The sequence below is a fragment of the Ochotona princeps genome, chromosome 22, assembly GCF_030435755.1.
Source record: "Ochotona princeps isolate mOchPri1 chromosome 22, mOchPri1.hap1, whole genome shotgun sequence".
NCBI lineage: Eukaryota > Metazoa > Chordata > Mammalia > Lagomorpha > Ochotonidae > Ochotona > Ochotona princeps.
In genome coordinates this window covers 2,843,869-2,861,986 of record NC_080853.1, presented here as the reverse complement: position 1 = coordinate 2,861,986, position 18,118 = coordinate 2,843,869, and the positions used below count along the sequence as shown (strand labels likewise).

The 18,118-nt window shown below is 56.2% G+C and overlaps 1 protein-coding gene across 3 annotated transcripts; it reads left to right on the top strand.

The window, feature by feature from the left end:
- Positions 1-4,276: 4,276 nt before the first annotated feature.
- Positions 4,277-11,172, top strand: PCK1 (phosphoenolpyruvate carboxykinase 1). 3 transcript variants are annotated; one of them, XM_058679364.1, is made up of 10 exons: positions 4,277-4,297; positions 6,673-6,936; positions 7,258-7,439; positions 7,759-7,962; positions 8,075-8,262; positions 8,887-9,049; positions 9,450-9,674; positions 9,762-9,893; positions 10,161-10,256; positions 10,403-11,172. In XM_058679364.1, the coding sequence occupies exons 2-10, from the start codon at positions 6,713-6,715 to the stop codon at positions 10,855-10,857; spliced, it is 1,869 nt and encodes a 622-aa protein (XP_058535347.1). In that variant the 5' UTR covers positions 4,277-4,297; positions 6,673-6,712; the 3' UTR covers positions 10,858-11,172. The 3 variants fall into 3 exon arrangements, with proteins under 3 accessions (XP_058535347.1, XP_058535346.1, XP_004586161.2); XM_058679363.1 differs by lacking the exon at positions 4,277-4,297 and adding an exon at positions 6,004-6,131; XM_004586104.3 differs by lacking the exon at positions 4,277-4,297 and adding an exon at positions 6,362-6,509.
- Positions 11,173-18,118: the final 6,946 nt, after the last annotated feature.

Below are 18,118 nucleotides of genomic sequence, written 5' to 3'. Positions count from 1 at the left end.
CACAACGGCTGGAGCTGAGCTGATCTGAAGCCAGGAGTCTCTTCTGGGTCTCTTATGCGGGTGCGGGGACCCAAGGCTTTGGGTCGTCCTTGATTGCTTTCCCAGGCCACAGGCAGGGAGCTGGATGGGAAGCGGGGCTGCCTGGATTAGAACTGGCACCCATATGAGATCCTGGCACGTGCAAAGTGAGGACTTCAGCTGTTAGGTTACCATGCTGGGCCCCTGAAGTCTTTTAACAAGACAATCTAGCCAAAGTACCTGAACTGTCCATGCACTGCCATGGGAGCCTCTCGGATGGCCCAGTCTCACTTGTTGTGTGGCTCCTCCAGCTGCTCAAGAAGTGTGCTTGTATGCAGGCTGCTGTGTCCCCTCCAGCTTTATCCTAGATGATGCCCTTGGCTGAGCAGAATACACCTGAGTCCTGAAGGACAGGCCCATGGACATCCCGTTCACACGGTGATGCGGGTCAGGAGAGATGGATGCTGGAGTTTTCTGGTATGCAGTGGTGCAGGTTGAATGGTCAACACGTGGGTGACCGAGCCCTTGGACAGCTGTTCCCAAGGTTGGGGTGCAGCTCTGTCACCTCTGCCAAGCCTGTCTGCTACTCTCCACCCATGGGGGAAATGCCTGCACAGCCCCCTGAGCAAGTGGCTGCTTTATGTCCCGTGGAAGACTGGAGGAGGCAGCTCATTGTCACCCGGGAACTAACCCCACACCTGGGGCAGGGGTCGCCTCGGCAGTGTGGGGGACTAAGGCGTCCCCAGCAGATCTTTCGTTTTACTGGACCCTTTGTCTCTAAGGAGAAGCCATACTTTACTGGAGAAGGTCAAGTGTGGCCAGCACATCTGTGGTACAGTCAGAGCCCCAGAACTGACTGAAGGGGAGGTGGAACAACCTGTCAGTGCCTGCTCTTGCCAGAGTGAGAGTGCTCCAGTGTTCCATTAGTTATCAATGGTGGGTGGAGTGAAGATGTTGACAAGAAGCAGGCTCCAAGGACTGGCATGGTAGCCTAGTGGCTGAAGTCCTTGCCTTGCATGCGCTGGGATCCCATATACACGCCAGTTTGTGTCCCGGCTGCTCCGCTTCCTATCCAGCTCCCTGCTTGTGGCCTAGGAAAGCAGTGGAGAATGGCCCAAAGCCTTGGGCTGGAGCTCTAGCTGGGCCTAGGCAGCAGCCTTGCTGAGTACCCGCTATGTGCCAGGCACAGCTTGAGACATGGAGGTTACTAGAGGGAGTAGGACCCCAGACTCTGTGAGCTGGGGCCTTTGACAACTTCTAAATAATTTATTTGAAAGGCAGAGTCCCACAGAGAAAGGAAGAGACAGATAGAGACCTTCCACCCACTAATTCACTCCCCCGTGGCCACAATGGCTAGGGCTGGGTCAGACCAAAGCCATGCGCTTCCTCCTGGTCTGCTATGTAGGTGCAGGGGCCCAAGCACCTGGGCCATCTTCTGCTGCTCTCCTAGGTACATCATCAGTGAGCTGGACTGAAAAAACAACTAGGGCACGAACTATCTAGTGCCCAGATGGGATGCTTGGCCCACTATGCCACAGTGTCATCTGCTTTTATTTTCTATCTCCCTGGCCTACCATGCTGTGAGAGTTCCTGGTTAAAACAGAAGGCTGGGCACTATTAAAGAATGATAGTTTCCCTCCTAGCATTTCTGATCTGGGATCAATTGGGCCAGATCCAGTTTCAAGTGTGTTTATTTGCATGGCTACATCTGACCATGACAACCAACTATACTGGGAAGCAGGGACTATAATGGAGAGCACACAGGCCCGTGACCTGGTTCGTGATGCAAGGTTGAGAAAGACGTGGTGGCCTGCACGTGTACTCACTGCTTCCCTGAAGGCCTGTGGGTGCTACGTACCCTGCTCACTGTCGGCTCCATGTGGAGGTGAAGGCTGAGATGGTTCGGGGGTCAGAGGTGGCGTGCACCTTGTCCTCTGGCGCACACCTTGTTTGCCATGGCATCTCTGGGTCTTTGTGCCCAGAAAGCAGTATTCTTTATGAAGCTCCTGATTCCAGGGATCACCAAGGGGAGGTAGGGGGAGTAGACAGGCTGCCACCTGCCAGCAGCTTCATTTTCTGCATGCTCTAAGCGCATTCGGCAACCCCCAGCATGCTTGGCTGGCACGCACCAAACCGAGTGGCTTCGTTCTGGGGAAAAGGGCAAGAGAACACAAGCTCCAGCCTGCTGCGGAGGTCTTCTGGAGCCCCGACCAGAGCTGAGATCCTGGCTTCCGCCGGCATGTGCGGAGTGGAAAGGATCAGGTGGGTGCGTGGGTGTTAGAGCCCCACCTACATCCGAGAGTGGGCTCCCGATAGCACTCCCGAACGTACAGACCACAGCCGTTGTGCCCCCATCTCCAAAATAAAAGACTGTACTACTCAACCCTTTACTTAAAAGTTGAAGTAAAATTCAACAGCATGAAGTGGACCATTCACACCACTGGGTGGCATCTGTTGCATTCTCAGGGTGGTGCCAGCACCCTCATTGGGTTCCCAAACATTGTTGTCACCCCTGGAGGAGGGCTGTACCTGCTAAGTTGGAGGAATGCAATCTTTTCAGGGCCCTTTCGATTACAGTTCTGTGACACTAAAGTATGTACTTGACTCATTCAACCCTGTGAAAACACACTCCAGACTTCAAAGACACTGAGACGACCCCGGAATAAGGAACATCTAAATATTTGTCTCCAGCAAACACAGCTAGGGTGGACGACCTGGGTCTCCCACAATGGACAGCTCCGGGTCCAGCTAACGGAACTTAGCAGTGCTTTCCTGTGCATGGAAACTTCCATGTTGAGGCCAGCCAAGTGCCTCGTGCGTGGCAGCCCTGGCAACTGTGGCCCAAGGTTGATTTACGCAAATGCTTCTGGCTCTGGGACATGGGTTTGCATTGTTTGTTTGTTTGTCACCACTTTCTGGGAAACCACTGCCCCTTCTGTCAGGGGAGTCTGAATGCAGAGTCCCAGGCTGAGGGGCAGCCCTACAGGCGCCCCATGGGGTACAAGGCATTTGCCCTGAGGCTCCCTTCAGTGGCTGTCAGGCTGCCCAGGTCTGAGCTGACTTTTGCCACCTCTGTGGGCAGCCTAGTAGAAACCTCGGACCTCCCACAGGATGTGACCTGTCCACCTGGTGACTGACTTCCTCTTGGCTGGACCACTGTGTACATCCAATGGTGAATCAGAGGTTGTAATCTTTGGGGGTGAAGCCCTTGAGGGATTCCATCCCAGGGTGTGCAGAATGCCCACAATTTCTGGGGCCAAGATCAAAATGACAAGGCAGAGCCTCTTGTTGGAAAAGAGCAGAGAGCGCACCTTTCCCGTGGCCTCTCTGCCTGGCATGTGTGTGCTGCGTCACAATTTGATGCCACACTCCTGTGGGTATGGAGCTGCTCACGGGAGCCGGTGCAGACCCTTCCAGCCAGGGGTCCACTTCTGGTTAGGTGACAGTGGTCACAGGTTGGGAGGGACAGGCAGGTGAGGGGCCAGGAACCCGCCTCAAGGAACTGGAGTGGCAGCCCTGAAGCACCAAGACACCTGCCAGAAAGCCTATCTACTCCACTGCCACAGGCTTAGGGACAATGGCCCCGTGAATGTCACAGTGCAGAGGCTGAATCCCTGAGAGAGGGGTTCCCCCAAACAAGGGCATGTCCATGGGCCCGTACAGCCAGCACTGTGGGCGAGCATACAGCCAGGACACAAACCCACGCCCATATAGGATTCCAGTGCTTACAAGAGGAGGATTAGCTAGTTGAGTCATGGTGTTGGACCCAGCTCCATGTTAATATTATCCCCAGTGCTAGAGACAAGTGGGCATTTCATGAACGTTAGAACCAAGAGGGCCTGGTGAAAAGGCAAGGTTCTCTTATAGAATTCGGAATGCCTCTTTATCCCTTAAACCCTGATTTTCCAGGGTCTAGGCCATAGCTGGTGCAACCACAGAAGGAGCGACAGGTCCTGTAGGGTAGCTGAACCACAGAGCACAGGCCTGAGGGCTGGCCTCAGGATGGAGCTGGGATGAGCCACTTCCAGACTTAAGACTCTTTCGCCCCAAAGCAGCGAGGTACCCGGGCTTAGCTCTGTGTGTGTGTGTGTGTGTGTGTGTGTGTATGTGTGTGTTTTCTTAAGAAAAGCTGTCATGGCCTAAGGAAGTACAAGCCCCTGGCACCCCTGGAAAAACTGGTACTTGGGGAGCCTTGAGCTGCCTCTATCGCCCACTCAGGGGTTAATCAGGATCCGCAGGAGGTCGCCAGCACTCCGGTGGAAACACTGAGCACTTGGTGGTGAGTCCATGGGCAGCCCGTGTCTGGGCAGCCCTGTGGAAGTGTTTGTTGGTCAAGGAGTGAGTGATACTGGGCAGGGAGGCCCCAAGACGTGGGGAAGGCTGGGGCCCAGGGCAGGTTCAGCTTGGGGGGTGCAGTCAGAGAGCAGTGCCTGTCCCTCTGCTTCTGTCCGCCCGGGGTCACAGCTTGAATTCCCACCACTCGCTGCTTGCAGAGTCCTGTACTTGGTGGTATGTCTGTGCCCAGTGTTTACCTCTTAACATTCTCACAGGATTACACCCGCCTGCCACGCTGTCAATGCGGGCGGGAGGTCGAGCAACGGGCTGAAGGTCGGTGGTGACTCACCGCTCCTGACGCTTTAATTGAGCTGACTGCTTATTTCCCAGGCGACTTGGCACATAAACATCCCGACGTTATAGGCAGAAAGTTCTGGACCCTCTCGTTTGTTTTAGAACAATATGCTCTTTCAGAGAATAAAACCTATAATAGCTTTATCAGCAAAATGGCCCTCTGTGCGCATCCAGTGAGCCAATGCAGCAGCAGCAACATGTGTGTCACATGCAGCAGTCATGCCTGTGGACAGCTGGTTTCTCTGGTGTGGGATCCCGGACACTGAGCACCGCCTCATTACTGAGGGTACACATAGTGGGACTTTGCACACGGCCGACAGCAACATGAACCGTGGATTCCAGCTACATGGAGGGGAAGTGACCACCAGAAGCACCCCATATTAGATTCATACTGGAAGACCCAGCAGTGGAATCCACGTCGAATTGGTGGTGGTGCTGTGTGCAAGCAGAAAGCAGGTTGTGGCCCAAGCCCTCCAGGCCAGGCCCCTAAATGCCTGGGTTTGCAGTGACTGTTCACGGGGTCTGGCATTTGCCCCAGTTCCTCACAAACACAGCTAGTTGGAACTCTCTTAGCCCACCAGGGAGGAGCGCCATGGCCCTTCCACACCTCCCCTGGGGGAGAGGGGCTCCTGTGGACTGGCTGGCAGCTGCGGGGAGCCAAGGCCTGGCTGTTTCCCCTAATTCCTTATCCAGTGCCCTCTGGCCTCTGGCTGGCAGAGTAGATGGGCCAAATTGCTAAAGATTGGCCAAGTGAATTCTTAAGAACTGTTATAAAGGTCCTATGGCTTAATGGTACTTTAGTCAAACTGCCACGCTCCTCTGCTCCCCAAAGTCTCAGACTTGGGAAGAAAGAGGGAAGTGCCCTGGTAGTCCTGGGAGTAGCTGTCCTCAGCCAAGAACCTTGCAGGGGGTCCATGGAAACTTCTAGAAGAGGAAATGGCCCCGCACAAGGGACAGGGTGGCATCTGGAGCCCAGCTGGTCCCATCTGGAGCCCAGCTTGTCCCATCTGCCACCCACCAGCTGACTGGGAGTTGTGACTCTGTGTCTCTGCCTCAGTTTCCCCTTAGGCATCCAGGGTTTCTTCAGAGCCTCTGCCTCAGGGGGTGGTCAAGAGGGAGCTGATTCAGGACATGAGGAGTAGTGATGAGTGTATGTGCAGCTGGGTCTACCATGTGCCAGTCCCTGGAGGTACAAGCTAGGCAGAAACCCCTACTCGCACAGACAGACTGCACCTGCGGCAGTGGGAGCACCCTGCACACCCTCCACCAAGTTCTCAGCCTCTCACTGGTTGTGTCATTGCAGATGTCTGCCCACAAAACACATTTTCCCCCCAAGCAGGAAGCATCTGTTCCTGAGCTCCAAACTGCTGTGTTTTGCCAATCAAGCAGAGGTTGGCACACAAAATGTGTTGCCAACAACCCTGGAAACCCAGGCCGCATTTGACCAGCCCTGCCCTCCACTCCACCTGCCTGTCAAGGAAAGGGTGGGTGCTTTGCATCAGCAGTAAACTGGATCAAAGTTTAATCAATCAGAAGTTGTGTAAGGACTCACTGAGGTTGGTCTAGGGGCCAGAGACGTCCCAACATTCATTAACAGCTGCCCGTTCAATGATTATCACCCTAGAGTTTATGGCGGTGGCTGAATCCAAAGCATAACTGTCGGTGGCCATTGGCCAAAGACCTGCCCCTGACATCATAGCCGAGCCTCCCTGGTACAGCCAAGGGGCAAGGCCACGGCCCACTGTATTTAAGGCCAGAGGCTCTGCCCCCAGGCACGGCCTTCCCACCGGGAGCACACTCCAGTGGAAGAGCCCAGAGGGACACGCCAGAGCTTGGCTCTAGCACAGCCACAGTGCAAACAGGTGGGCAGACTCTTTCCATTGCCTTTTCTAAAAATACAGAGCGCAGGCTCACTTTCCTTTGGGCCACTCCTTTCTGATGATGTGGTACCCAGAGAAAGTTGGCAGAGTGGGCTTACAGGCGCCATGGTCAGCTCTGCTCAGAAGCCTACGTTCTCTGTCCCAGGTACTCTAGGCTCCCGTAGCCCCCAGCACCGCCCGCGGAGATGCCGCCTCAGCTGCAAAACGGCCTGAACCTTGCAGCCAAAGTGGTGCAGGGCACCCTGGACAGCCTGCCGCAGGCTGTGAGGGAGTTCGTGGAGAGCAGTGCCAAGCTGTGCCAGCCCGAGAGCCTGCACATCTGTGATGGCTCTGAGGAGGAAAACAGCCGCCTGCTGACCTTAATGCAGGAGCAGGGCATGATCCGGAAGCTGGACAAGTATGACAACTGGTAAGTGCAGGCCTGTGCCCCTGTGTCTCCCTGGCATCGGCAGGAAGGGGTGACGGGCCCCCCAGGCGGTTACAAGCCCACATGGTGTGAGGGGAGCAGGCACAGCCTGGAATGGCAGGACACAGATACAAGTTCTTTACACACTGGGTAATGAGAGGCAGTGCTGCTTCAAAGAGTAGCTCACCATCTAGTGAGTACCTTTCCCAGCCTCCCCAGGTATTCTCATTTCCAGAATGTTCTCCCCACTCTTGGCATGGCGGGAGGCAGGGTAGAGGTTGCGAGTGAGGCCGCTTGGCTGAAGGCTGTCTGTGGCTTCTGCAGCTGGTTGGCGCTCACTGACCCCAGGGACGTGGCCAGGATCGAAAGCAAGACGGTCATCATCACTCGAGAGCAGAGAGACACAGTCCCTATCCCCAAATCCGGCCCCAGCCAGCTGGGTCGCTGGATGTCGGAGGAAGACTTCGAGAAAGCCTTCAATGCCAGGTTCCCTGGGTGCATGAAAGGTGAGCAGGGCATTTGTTGGATTGGGCAGCTAGTGGCAAAGCTGTTACTGCTCCCAAGGGCAGGTAAAGCAGTAACGGTGGCCCGGGACAGCTCCCAGCTGCACGTGTGAAGAGGCCCAGGTGGCTCTTGGTTTCACAGACTCTCCTGGGGGAACCCGGGATGATTCTGTATGCACAGATTTGAGATTTTGGGGGCCCCCTGCCCTGAGTACACCTGACGGAAGCCCTTGGTCTTTCGTTCACCTTTCTGAGGGGCTGGAGGTCCTCAGGGCATGTGTCGGTCCCAGGCCAACTGTCAACTGTCCTCACCCCTCTGCAGGCCGCACCATGTACCTCATCCCTTTCAGCATGGGGCCGCTGGGCTCACCGCTGTCCAAGATTGGCATTGAGCTGACCGACTCTCCCTATGTGGTGGCCAGCATGCGGATCATGACGCGCATGGGCACACCAGTCCTGGATGCCCTGGGTGACGGCGAGTTTGTCAAATGCCTGCATTCCGTGGGATGCCCTCTGCCTCTGGAGAGTAAGCCTACGGTTTCACAGCTAAAATTCCGAAGCCGCTTCGCTGGTCTGGCCCTGGGGATGCCCTACCCAGGCTCCTGGGCAAACTCACAGGGCCACATCCTCATCCACAGAGCCTCTGGTCAACAACTGGGCCTGTAACCCGGAGCTGACGCTCATCGCCCACCTGCCTGACCGCAGGGAGATCATCTCCTTCGGCAGCGGGTATGGCGGGAACTCATTGCTCGGCAAGAAGTGCTTTGCTCTCAGGATGGCCAGCCGGCTGGCTAAGGAGGAGGGCTGGCTGGCAGAGCACATGTTGGTAAGTGCATGGGGATCCCGTGGATGAATAGGGCAGGGGCTGAGCTGCGAGCCTGTTGAGGGGCACACCTAGGGCCGCTGTGGCTCTCGCCTGTGCGTGTGGGGTCCCAGGCAGACTGGGAAATGTGTTTACTGGTGGTCACTGGCACTGGTGATCACCAATGCCACAGTGCATGAGCTCAGTCCTGATGGGTCAAGATTGTGTAGATGCAAAATTCAGAGAAGCGGGTGTTGCAAGTCCACCTCCTGGGGGCTTCTGAGCACTCTGCTGGAAGTATTGGTATCTGAGAGAAAGGAACTAAGACTCTCTCTCTCTCTCTCTCACACACACATACATAATTTAAATGGCAGGGAGATAGATAATAGAGATTGATCAATCAATAGACGAATAGATGATAGAGACACACAGAGAGCTCTCCATCTACTGGTTCACTCCCCAGTTGCACAATGGCCAGGGCTGGGCATGGGGCTGTACGTGGGAACTGGGAACTCAATGCAAGTGTGCTGCATGGATAGCAAGGACCTGGTCACTGAAGCCACCACCGGTGGCCCTCCTGGGTCTGGAGCTGGGCTGAGACTCTGATCCAGGAGCCAAGATCATAATGAAGACTCTTGTCGTTAACAGATTCTTGGGATCACCAACCCCGCCGGGGAGAAGAAGTACTTGGCGGCCGCATTTCCCAGTGCCTGTGGGAAGACCAACCTGGCCATGATGAACCCCACCCTGCCAGGGTGGAAGATTGAGTGTGTGGGGGATGACATTGCCTGGATGAAATTCGATGACCAAGGTAACTCCTCGAGGCCTTCCAAGCCTGCCCAGTTCTCCTACACCCACAGATTTGGCAGGTGTCCATTGTGCTACTGCACAATTACCCAAGCCTCAGGACTGTGACCCTGTGGCATTCTTCAACGTCGCACCCAGTCTGGGTGGAGACGGACCCATGGGCCATTGTGTGCAGATGTAAGTTGGTTAAAACAGCATGAATGAAAAATTGAAGGGGCAGGGGAAGAGGATTGAATACATCTCAGGTTGAATGTATGCTTTTGATGAATAAAAAAAGAAATGTATATTCCAAAGAGAGGGAAGAAGATCGGGGAATGTGGCACAAAAATGAGTGTGGGAAGATACAGGAACGCGCGCTACACTGTTGGCATTCATAATTATCTCTCTGATTTAAAATTTTCTAGGAAACTTGCGGGCTATCAACCCTGAAAATGGTTTTTTTGGGGTTGCCCCGGGAACCTCTGTAAAGACCAACCCCAATGCCATCAGGACCATCCAGAAAAACACCATCTTTACCAACGTGGCCGAGACCAGTGACGGGGGCTTCTACTGGGAGGGCCTCGATGAGCCGCTGGCCCCCGGCGTGAAGATCACTTCCTGGAAGAACAAGGAATGGAGCCCCCAAGATGGTGAGGTCCCCTGGAGGCTGTGGCGCCTGGGGCCAAGGGCATCAGGGGTCTGGTCCCAGGCTGAGGCCCCTCTCGCTCCCATTGCAGGAGAGCCCTGTGCCCACCCCAACTCACGCTTCTGCACCCCTGCCAGCCAGTGCCCCATCATTGACGCTGCCTGGGAGTCCCCAGAAGGCGTGCCCATTGAGGGCATCATCTTCGGAGGCCGCAGACCTGCCGGTGAGGCTTGCCTGCGTGTGGACGAGGGTCCTGGGTGAGGGATGCTGAGATCCCTGGAGCTTCTTTTCCTCATGCCCAGGCCAGGCTTGAATGCAGAGCCAACCTTCTGGATGCTTGCTGCTGTGTAGCCTGGCCCCATTTGCCTTTTTGCTTCCACGTAGCTCTGACTTAGCATTTTCCTAGTCTTGCCATGGGGTGAGGGGATGGTGGCAGGCATAGAGCGTGAGCGTCCCAGCCTGAGGGCACCATCCTTTCTTCCTGCCACAGGTGTGCCCCTGGTCTACGAAGCTCTCAACTGGCAGCATGGGGTGTTTGTAGGGGCAGCCATGCGGTCGGAGGCCACCGCGGCTGCGGAGCACAAGGGTGAGTCCAGGTTTGGGATAAAGGCCTCAAAGAAGTGGGAGTGGGGAGAGAGCACCCCACACTTATGTGTGCTTGTATCAGCCATCAGTGGTGGCCAGTGGTGCCGGGGGCGGCTTCCACAGCATGACCCCCCCTCTGGTTAACAGGCAAAGTCATCATGCACGACCCCTTTGCCATGCGGCCTTTTTTCGGCTACAACTTCGGCAAATACCTGGCCCACTGGCTGAGCATGGCTCACCGCCCGGCGGCCAAGCTGCCCAAGATCTTCCATGTCAACTGGTTCCGTAAGGACCAGGAAGGCAGGTTCCTCTGGCCAGGCTTCGGCGAGAACTCGCGGGTGTTGGAGTGGATGTTCAACCGCATCAACGGCGAGGACAGCGCCCGGCTCACGCCCGTCGGCTACATGCCCAAGGAGGACGCCCTGAACCTGAAGGGCCTGGGGAACGTTAATGTCCAGGAGCTCTTCGCCCTCTCCAAGGAGTTCTGGGAGAAGGAGGTGGACGACATTGAGAAGTACCTGGAGGAGCAGGTCAACGCCGACCTGCCCTGTGAAATCGTGCAGGAGATCCTGGGTCTCAAGCAGAGAATAAGCCACATGTAAGCACGATTGTAGGCTGACCTTCCGAAATGGAAGGTGACCCTGAGGCCGGGGAAGGCGATCCTGCTGGGGGCATGGCATCCGCAGCACCCAGGAGCAGGCCCGCAGGGCACATGCTAGTTTTGCAAAAGGGGAACCCCAGAGCACAGGCTGGTAGCCAGTGAGAGCGGGCAGAAGATCTCAGCACATCTCCAAGATTCACCTCCAATGCGTGTTTTTGTTCAAGGTCACTCAGTCATTTAGATTCTTAGCTTCTCACTTCGGCTCTGTCGGCTAGCTAGCATGCACAGAAAATATACTTGAGCTGTACATATTGGAGCTGTGTGCATGTGTGTGTCTGGATACACGTGTGAAGTGTGTTTGTGTGTATGGATGTGTGTGTGTTCTGTCATCCAAAACATATTTAAAACATTTGGAAAAATCTTGGGCAAGATTACCTCCTAGTCATTTCTTGGTTACAAATATGTGTGTTAAATTATTTTTATACACCACTGTTCCTTACCTTTCCATAATTGGGATCTGTCACCTGACCACTTCTTGGGAAAAAAAAAATCACAAAATAAACTTTTCTAGAAAAGGCAGGTTTGTTTTGCTTCGCTTTGCTTACTCTAATCGCCAAGAAGAGGACTGTGATGAAGAGTCTGGTCCAATCCCCCTCCCCCGAAGGTGGGGGCTGCTAGGATGGGGTGAGGAGTGCATAGACTAGGTGAGTGCAAAGTCGGGGAGCCCAGAGGAGACCCCCCCCCACCCGTTCTGGGCGCTGCAGCTGTTGAACTGGCCAAAGCCACTAGTTGGCGCCCTCATACAGCTTTACAGGATTTTGGCCAGCCTAGTCCCGCTCAGGCCTAGGGGCTCTGCTTTCCGCAGCAACAGTGCTGCCAACAATTTCCTGGAATTTTGCCTTTGAGCTCTCGTGAGCGATGCTTTTCTCAACCGTTATCCACAGCAGAGGGGACGTAGGGGAAGCAATCTTCAGGAAGAAAACCAAGAGGGTCTGTGTCACACTTGGTTGCTGAGCTCTAACTGTGTACTGAACTTGGTGCCCGCCCCTTGGGCTGCCCTGAGAAGGGATGGTGCGGCCTGATCACCGCTGGGCCTCGGGCCCTTGCCAGGTTCTGCCCCCGGTGTTTATTAGATGTTCCAGAACAATCCAAACAAACCATAAACTTTATATTGCACATTCGTTGTGTCGATGAACGCCTCCTCCTTGTGCCAGCTGCTTCCTCTCTGGGCTGAGGGTTTCATCCCTGGCCACACCCCCGCTGCTTGCTGGAACTGCTGGTCTACTCCTTCCCTGTGCTCTCTGCAACCCGAGGAAACTGAGACCAGGGCAGCCCCTTCCTGCTGGAGAACTTGACACAACCTGGCAGCAAAGCCACGTGGAGGGGCACCAGTGCTGTCCATAGCACTAACTTGGTCAGGGGGTCGCAAACATCTCTCTCTTTTCCAGCAAGGCCCTTTCTCGGCTTCTGGAGTGCCACTCCTTGGTGGCACCGTGCATCCTGAGAAGAGCACATTTAGTGTCCAGTGTCAGATCCTGGGCCTTTGGTTCCCTCCACTTCCTAGGCACACAAAGCAGCCATCTCGGATTCCTTAAGCTGCTACACGACATCACCCACCTAACCGGCAACTTTGTACACCACTAGGTGGTCACCAGGCCCAGAAAACCTGGAGGACAGCTCAGAGGAGGTGACTCAGGGTCTTCAGGGGACACGTGACTTTGGCTTCTGGCTCCATTTCTTGCAGCCATACCTCCTGAGTGTTCCTTCTAAGTGCCAGTTCCCAGCCGAGGCCTTGGGCTGAGATCCCAGAATGCCATGACCTCGATCAGCAAGCCTGAACGTGGGGCTGCACAGAGGTGAACAACTTGGCACCCAGAGGTGGGGTCGGGGTGGAGACAAGCACCCAGAAGCTCCTGTCCATGACGTCATCGGTTGCTGTGTGCAAGGCTGAGCTGCATTTGCTGACAGGCTAGGAAGATCACACGACCCTACACTGGGCTGCCATGGTAGGGCACTCTCGCCCTGGGCTTGCCCTGCCTGGATCCCCCTAGCTGCTCTCTCACTCCCTGGGGGCCGGGGCAGGCACGCAGTGTGCCCTTGCTGAGCGTGGGCCTCTGGCTTTCAGCACCCAGGCTGTGTGACCTAACCCTTTGGCCTCTGTTTGCTTGCTCATTGCTCAGCAGTGGCAGTAATGGACCCATGTAAGCATGCCTGTGGGCAGGGTTGCTGTCTGAGTCCTGCCCACCCCCCCCATTGCTTCCCACTGGACGCTGGCACCCTGGACGCTGTACCTGACCTGTGTTGTACCCAAGGCCTGCCCTGATTTTCTCCCTGCTGGGATCTGACACTGATGAAGTGGGACGGCCCAGCTCAGCACTGACCCAGGGGCCTCTGCTTCTCCCTGTGGTGGGCATCAAACCCAGCATCTCACTGTCCTCGGCTAGGGAAGGGACTGTGATAACCAGGACTTTCTAGGAGGACTAGGGGAAAGACCAATGGTGCTCAGCCACTGTGTGGGCGCCACCATCAGGGCCAGAGTTCATTGCCTCTCATCAGGGCCATTCCACCTGGAGTGAGAATCTTCTGCCCTCACCCCAGCTGCGGGATTCTGCAGGCAGGCAGAAGGATGCGGGCCCAAGAGCACAGCCAGTCCTCTCTGTGTTACAGGCCTCGCCTCCCAGAGACCCTCTGGCCCGGGCCTGCTGTCTGTACCACAGCAAAAGCTTCAGTTTGGGTTCAGCAATGCACGTTAAGGTCGTGGAAGCACACACATTGCCAGGATACTCAGGACGGAGCTAACCACAGCCGCAAAAAGCAGGAGCCAGCCTCGATGTCAAACAGGAAGCAGACAGGTGGAGAACTCCGGCACCCTCCCAGAACGGCCAGCCAGGCAGCCAGTTAACCCGGCAGAAGGTGATCACCTGTGGAGATGGCGCTGCCCACCTTCTGTCACGTGTAAAGCTGCATGATGCAAATGTGTTGACTGTTCACAAACTAGGAAGAAACTGAAAAAGCAAAGGCCACCTGCAATGCACCCAGGTGCCTTTGGGGAACACAGGTCACCAGCAAGGATTCTCCCTTGGGCTCTTCATGCTTCTGAGGGATGGGGGTGATGGCTCCCCATAGTGTGGCATTCTGACCCATACCTACTTCCCCCCGAAGGACCCATTTAGCTCCAAGTGTGACAGCAGGTGGACAGAGGACCGACCCAAGAAGAAGGCGAGAGCGAGAGAGGGTGCACATAGGACGAGGGTACATAGCCACCAAGTCCAGGATGAGAGCGGATCAGTCCTCCCACCCTTGCATGGACATTCAGAGTAGTGGGGCAGGAGGCAGCGAAGTGGGCGTGCCGCTTCTCGGCAGGTGCGGAGCTGCTGGCCCAGCCCCTACTGGCTGCCCTCCCTGCCATCCATCCCACAGGTCTGCCCAACCCCGCCATCACACCTCTTTCCCAGTGCAGGGGAATCCCAGACTGGACTTGGGCTCGTCTGAGCGGTTACCACTTCCACCAGCAGCCCAAGCATTTACTGTGACTCCATCTGCTGCCCCACCCACAGGCCTCAGTGCTTCACAGATTCCTCTGAGTTCTGCTGCAAACCTGGGGGGGGGGGGGTTTAAGGGAGCGGTGCTGCTGGGGCCAAGGATTGGCCCATTGAGGAAACCCTGAGTGAATGGACTTTGGGCCACACAAACGAAACTCCAACGCGTTTCAGGGAGAGCAGGGGCTTTGAGCTAGAGGAACCTGAGATGGAGCAAAAGCATGTAGGTGACTGTCCTAGTCTCTGGACACTCTGCCTTGAGCTCTCCTGGCCCTGCTCTTGCAGGAAGTTCAACACAGTGGGGTGTCCCCCGCCACAAGGGCAGGTTCAGACCGAAGCCTCCCAGGACCCCTGCCCTGGTCCCAGGAAGTGTGGCCAGGCCATGACTTGGCGGCTCTGATTGAGGGCACCAAGTCACGCCTGCCACGTGGGCCCCCTCAGCACCCTGGCAGACTCAAGAGTGACCCTGCTGCCACAAGCCAGGGCTGCCCCAGAGCTCCAGGAGCCCTAGGGTGGGATGAGAGCACAGTTGCTTGGCTGGCACCTACCAGCGTCTCTCCACCAGCTTGAGTCCTGCGGGGGGCCGGGCCCACGCAGCCCACCCCGCTGAGCACTCCGCGGTGATGGAAATGCAAATGCATGTGTTTGTCAGCCTGGATGGGGCACTTTTGCAGGCGAAGCAATTTGCAGCAAAATATGCTGTAAATATTTGTTCAGCCAGGAAAATGACTGTAATTGCATAACGAAGCTTGCTGTAGATGCTGCTTCCGGCCGGAGCGACTGGGGAGAAGGGCCAAATCCACAGCTGGCGTGGAGGCTGGCGCAGGAGGGCCTGCGGTGCGCTTCATCAAGGCTTGGTCATGCCCCTGAGGACTGCTGCTCAGGGAGGGGGAGGAGTCAGTCACCAGCCCGCAGGTCAGGCTGGTTTCCCACCAGTTCGTGCACAGCACACGCTCCAACCACGGGTAACTTTCGAGGGAAACTGTGAGTAAATGGAGAAACACTTGGTGCCAGCACATCTCGACTGCAAATCAAATCCCAGCATTCTCTGTACAAACACAGCCCTAAGGGAACAGCAATGCTGTGTCATGCCATGCGTTTTAGGTGGAAGGCCTAGAAGCGGCAGTCTATGGGGCTAGAGTAGGGGGCCGACGAGAAGAGGCCAGGGGAGCGAGTGCTAACGGGCACCAGGTTTCCTTCTTGCGGGGAGGCTGTTGTCAAGCCGCAGATGCTGTGGGTGTGCGAGAAAGCTATGGGGTCGAGTCCTGGAGCGTGTGAATTATAGCGCCATAAAGCAGTTTTTGTTAAGAAGGAACACGACCAAGCCAACAGCATCCCTTTGTGCTTTAGCTGGTCATCGACTGGCGTCTGAGGCCTGAGAATCCCATTTTGAAAAGGGGGCTCAGAAGGAAGGGGCCCCTGTACCCCAAGAGCCTTCCTGCAGGGACAGATGAGAGAATGTTATCACCTGACAGGCAGCTCACCAGTGTCCAGAGGCAGAATCAGGCCCAGAGGACAGGGCCCTAGGAAAGCCATGTGGACAACAGGTGGCAGAGCTGGGGGCACCGGGTCCCCAGCAGCCAAGTGGCTCATATTGGCCTAGTGCCCTTGGCTGTGACCCTTCTCAGCCCACCGGGAGGCCTACACACACCAGCTCAGGCAGCTGCAGGAGACCCAGCTCACATCACTGCCTAGGGCAGGTACGGATGCAGTGCAGGGCAGGGTCTGGACCCAGAGGCTCCTGTACAGGCAGGGGAGGGGGCTCTTTTTCATCGCTCTCTGGCCCATGGGAAAGAAGCCCTTGTAACAGTCACTCAAAGCTGGATGGCTCTCCGAGCCTCAGTTCCCTCAGCTCAGCATTGTCCCAGGAAGCTTGTCCTGCCAAGGGACTGCCACCACATGACTCGCTGGTGGGACCTTAAGAAGAGAGATTCAGGGAGCCCAGAGCCCCGTGGAGGGCGTGAGCAGGCAGACAGGCTGGGCTGAAATGAAGCATGCCTTCTGCTGCAGCAGGGCCCCCGTTCTGACCAGCATGTCTGAAACTGCCTTCTACCCCCGTCTGCACCTTCTGCCCCTTCTGGTGCCCATCCCAGAACCACGAGAGATGGGTGGGCAACAAGAGGCTCAAACTCATCCTCTCCCTCTTGCACCCCGTGACCCTCAATCTGCTGTGGGTAGTTTCTTCCTCAGAGATGTGGGGTCACTGCTGAGCCTGATGGTGGACAACACGGGGTGTTGTGCTGGTTTTAGGAGAACCCTCTAGCATGTCCTAGAGGGGCAGTACAGGCCTGTTCTGTGACCCAGAGAACAGCTCAGGGCCGTGTCACTGTCACCCCTGGGCTACTGCGCCAGTTGCCAGATCCCTGGAGAGGTCAAGGTTACTTGGCTGGCTGGAGATGCTTCTTGCCCCAGCTCTCAGAAGCTTCCTGCCCAGGCCAAGACTTTCCAATTTGGGTGGACAGGCACACAAACCTGGGCTGCCAAGGACTGGGGTTGGCATGGAGCCCTTGCCCTGTGTACCACTGGTTACCAGAACATTCTGCCCCTGGGCAGGAGAGGGGGATAAACTCAGGTCTGGCCCCCATGGGCGTGAACGTTGCAGCCAGCCAGCGGTGGGCAGCTTCAGAGAGAGCTTCATCACCTTAGGGATGGCGTCTGGGGAGCCAAGGCCGGCGTGACTCACACAGCAGCTGCTCCCCTTTTATGTAAAGTGAGCTCAGAGCCATTAGCTGATAGGAGATGAAATTTACATTTTGAATTAATTCGGATGATCAGAATGCTTGTTCTGGACCCAAGGAAATTAAACATGGGCTGGGGAGGGGGGCGGGGGCTCGGCCAAGCACGCCCCATGGACTGCTGTGATGTGTGTGTGGGGGGGGTGGTGTGCGCACGCATACACTGCGACAAAGGAGATGAGAACACGTTGTAGCAGTCAGCCGCGGGCAGCTCGCGCTCTCTCCCCGGACACAACACCATCCATCTGTGAGGCAGAATTGAATCCTGAGCTGTCAGATTGCCTCCGTCTTATCCGGCCCTAATAATGGTTGTTTATTGAGCACTTATTATGTGCCTGGCCCTCCATGAAGCACTTCACAGATAAGGCAGAAGTGAGTCTGCCACCCTGCCTCCGGCTGGGGAGGGAGCTGGCTGGGAGAAGCAGACAGTTTTATGAACAGTACAAAAGCCCTGACTCATTGTAGAAAGTTCTGTCGGCTTTCTTCACTGCAGCTCTTAGAAAACTGAGGCCCTAGTGCAGTCTCCCCCTCCCCACCGTGACATACTGTGACACCTGCCTTGGCCAGAGTCCACACCCTATTCTGCTCAGTAGACACCCTGTGGGCTGGGACTCGGTGGGCAGGGGGAAAGGGGAAAGTTCACTCTCCTGGAAAGGGGTAGGTCAGGGTACTCCAGCTTTGCACAGCCCCCCGGCCCAACACACACTGCCGTGACTCCGTGGGTCCTCCTGCCTGTGTGGACAGACCCTCGGGACCTGGGCTGTGACTCAGCTGGTGCTCACTCCCCTGCAGCCTCAGGCACTGCCCGCACGGAGGGTCTGTGGAGTTTCAGCCTCTTGGCTCCATGGGTGGATGTGGGCTCAGCAGGTCCTGCTGCTTTCCTGTGCAGGGTCCGAGAGAACACGCCACGGCGAGGGAGGCATCTGTGCTGTCCCCAGCTGGCCAGTGTGACTCTGCAGTGGCCGGTCTCCAGCATCCATCCATCACT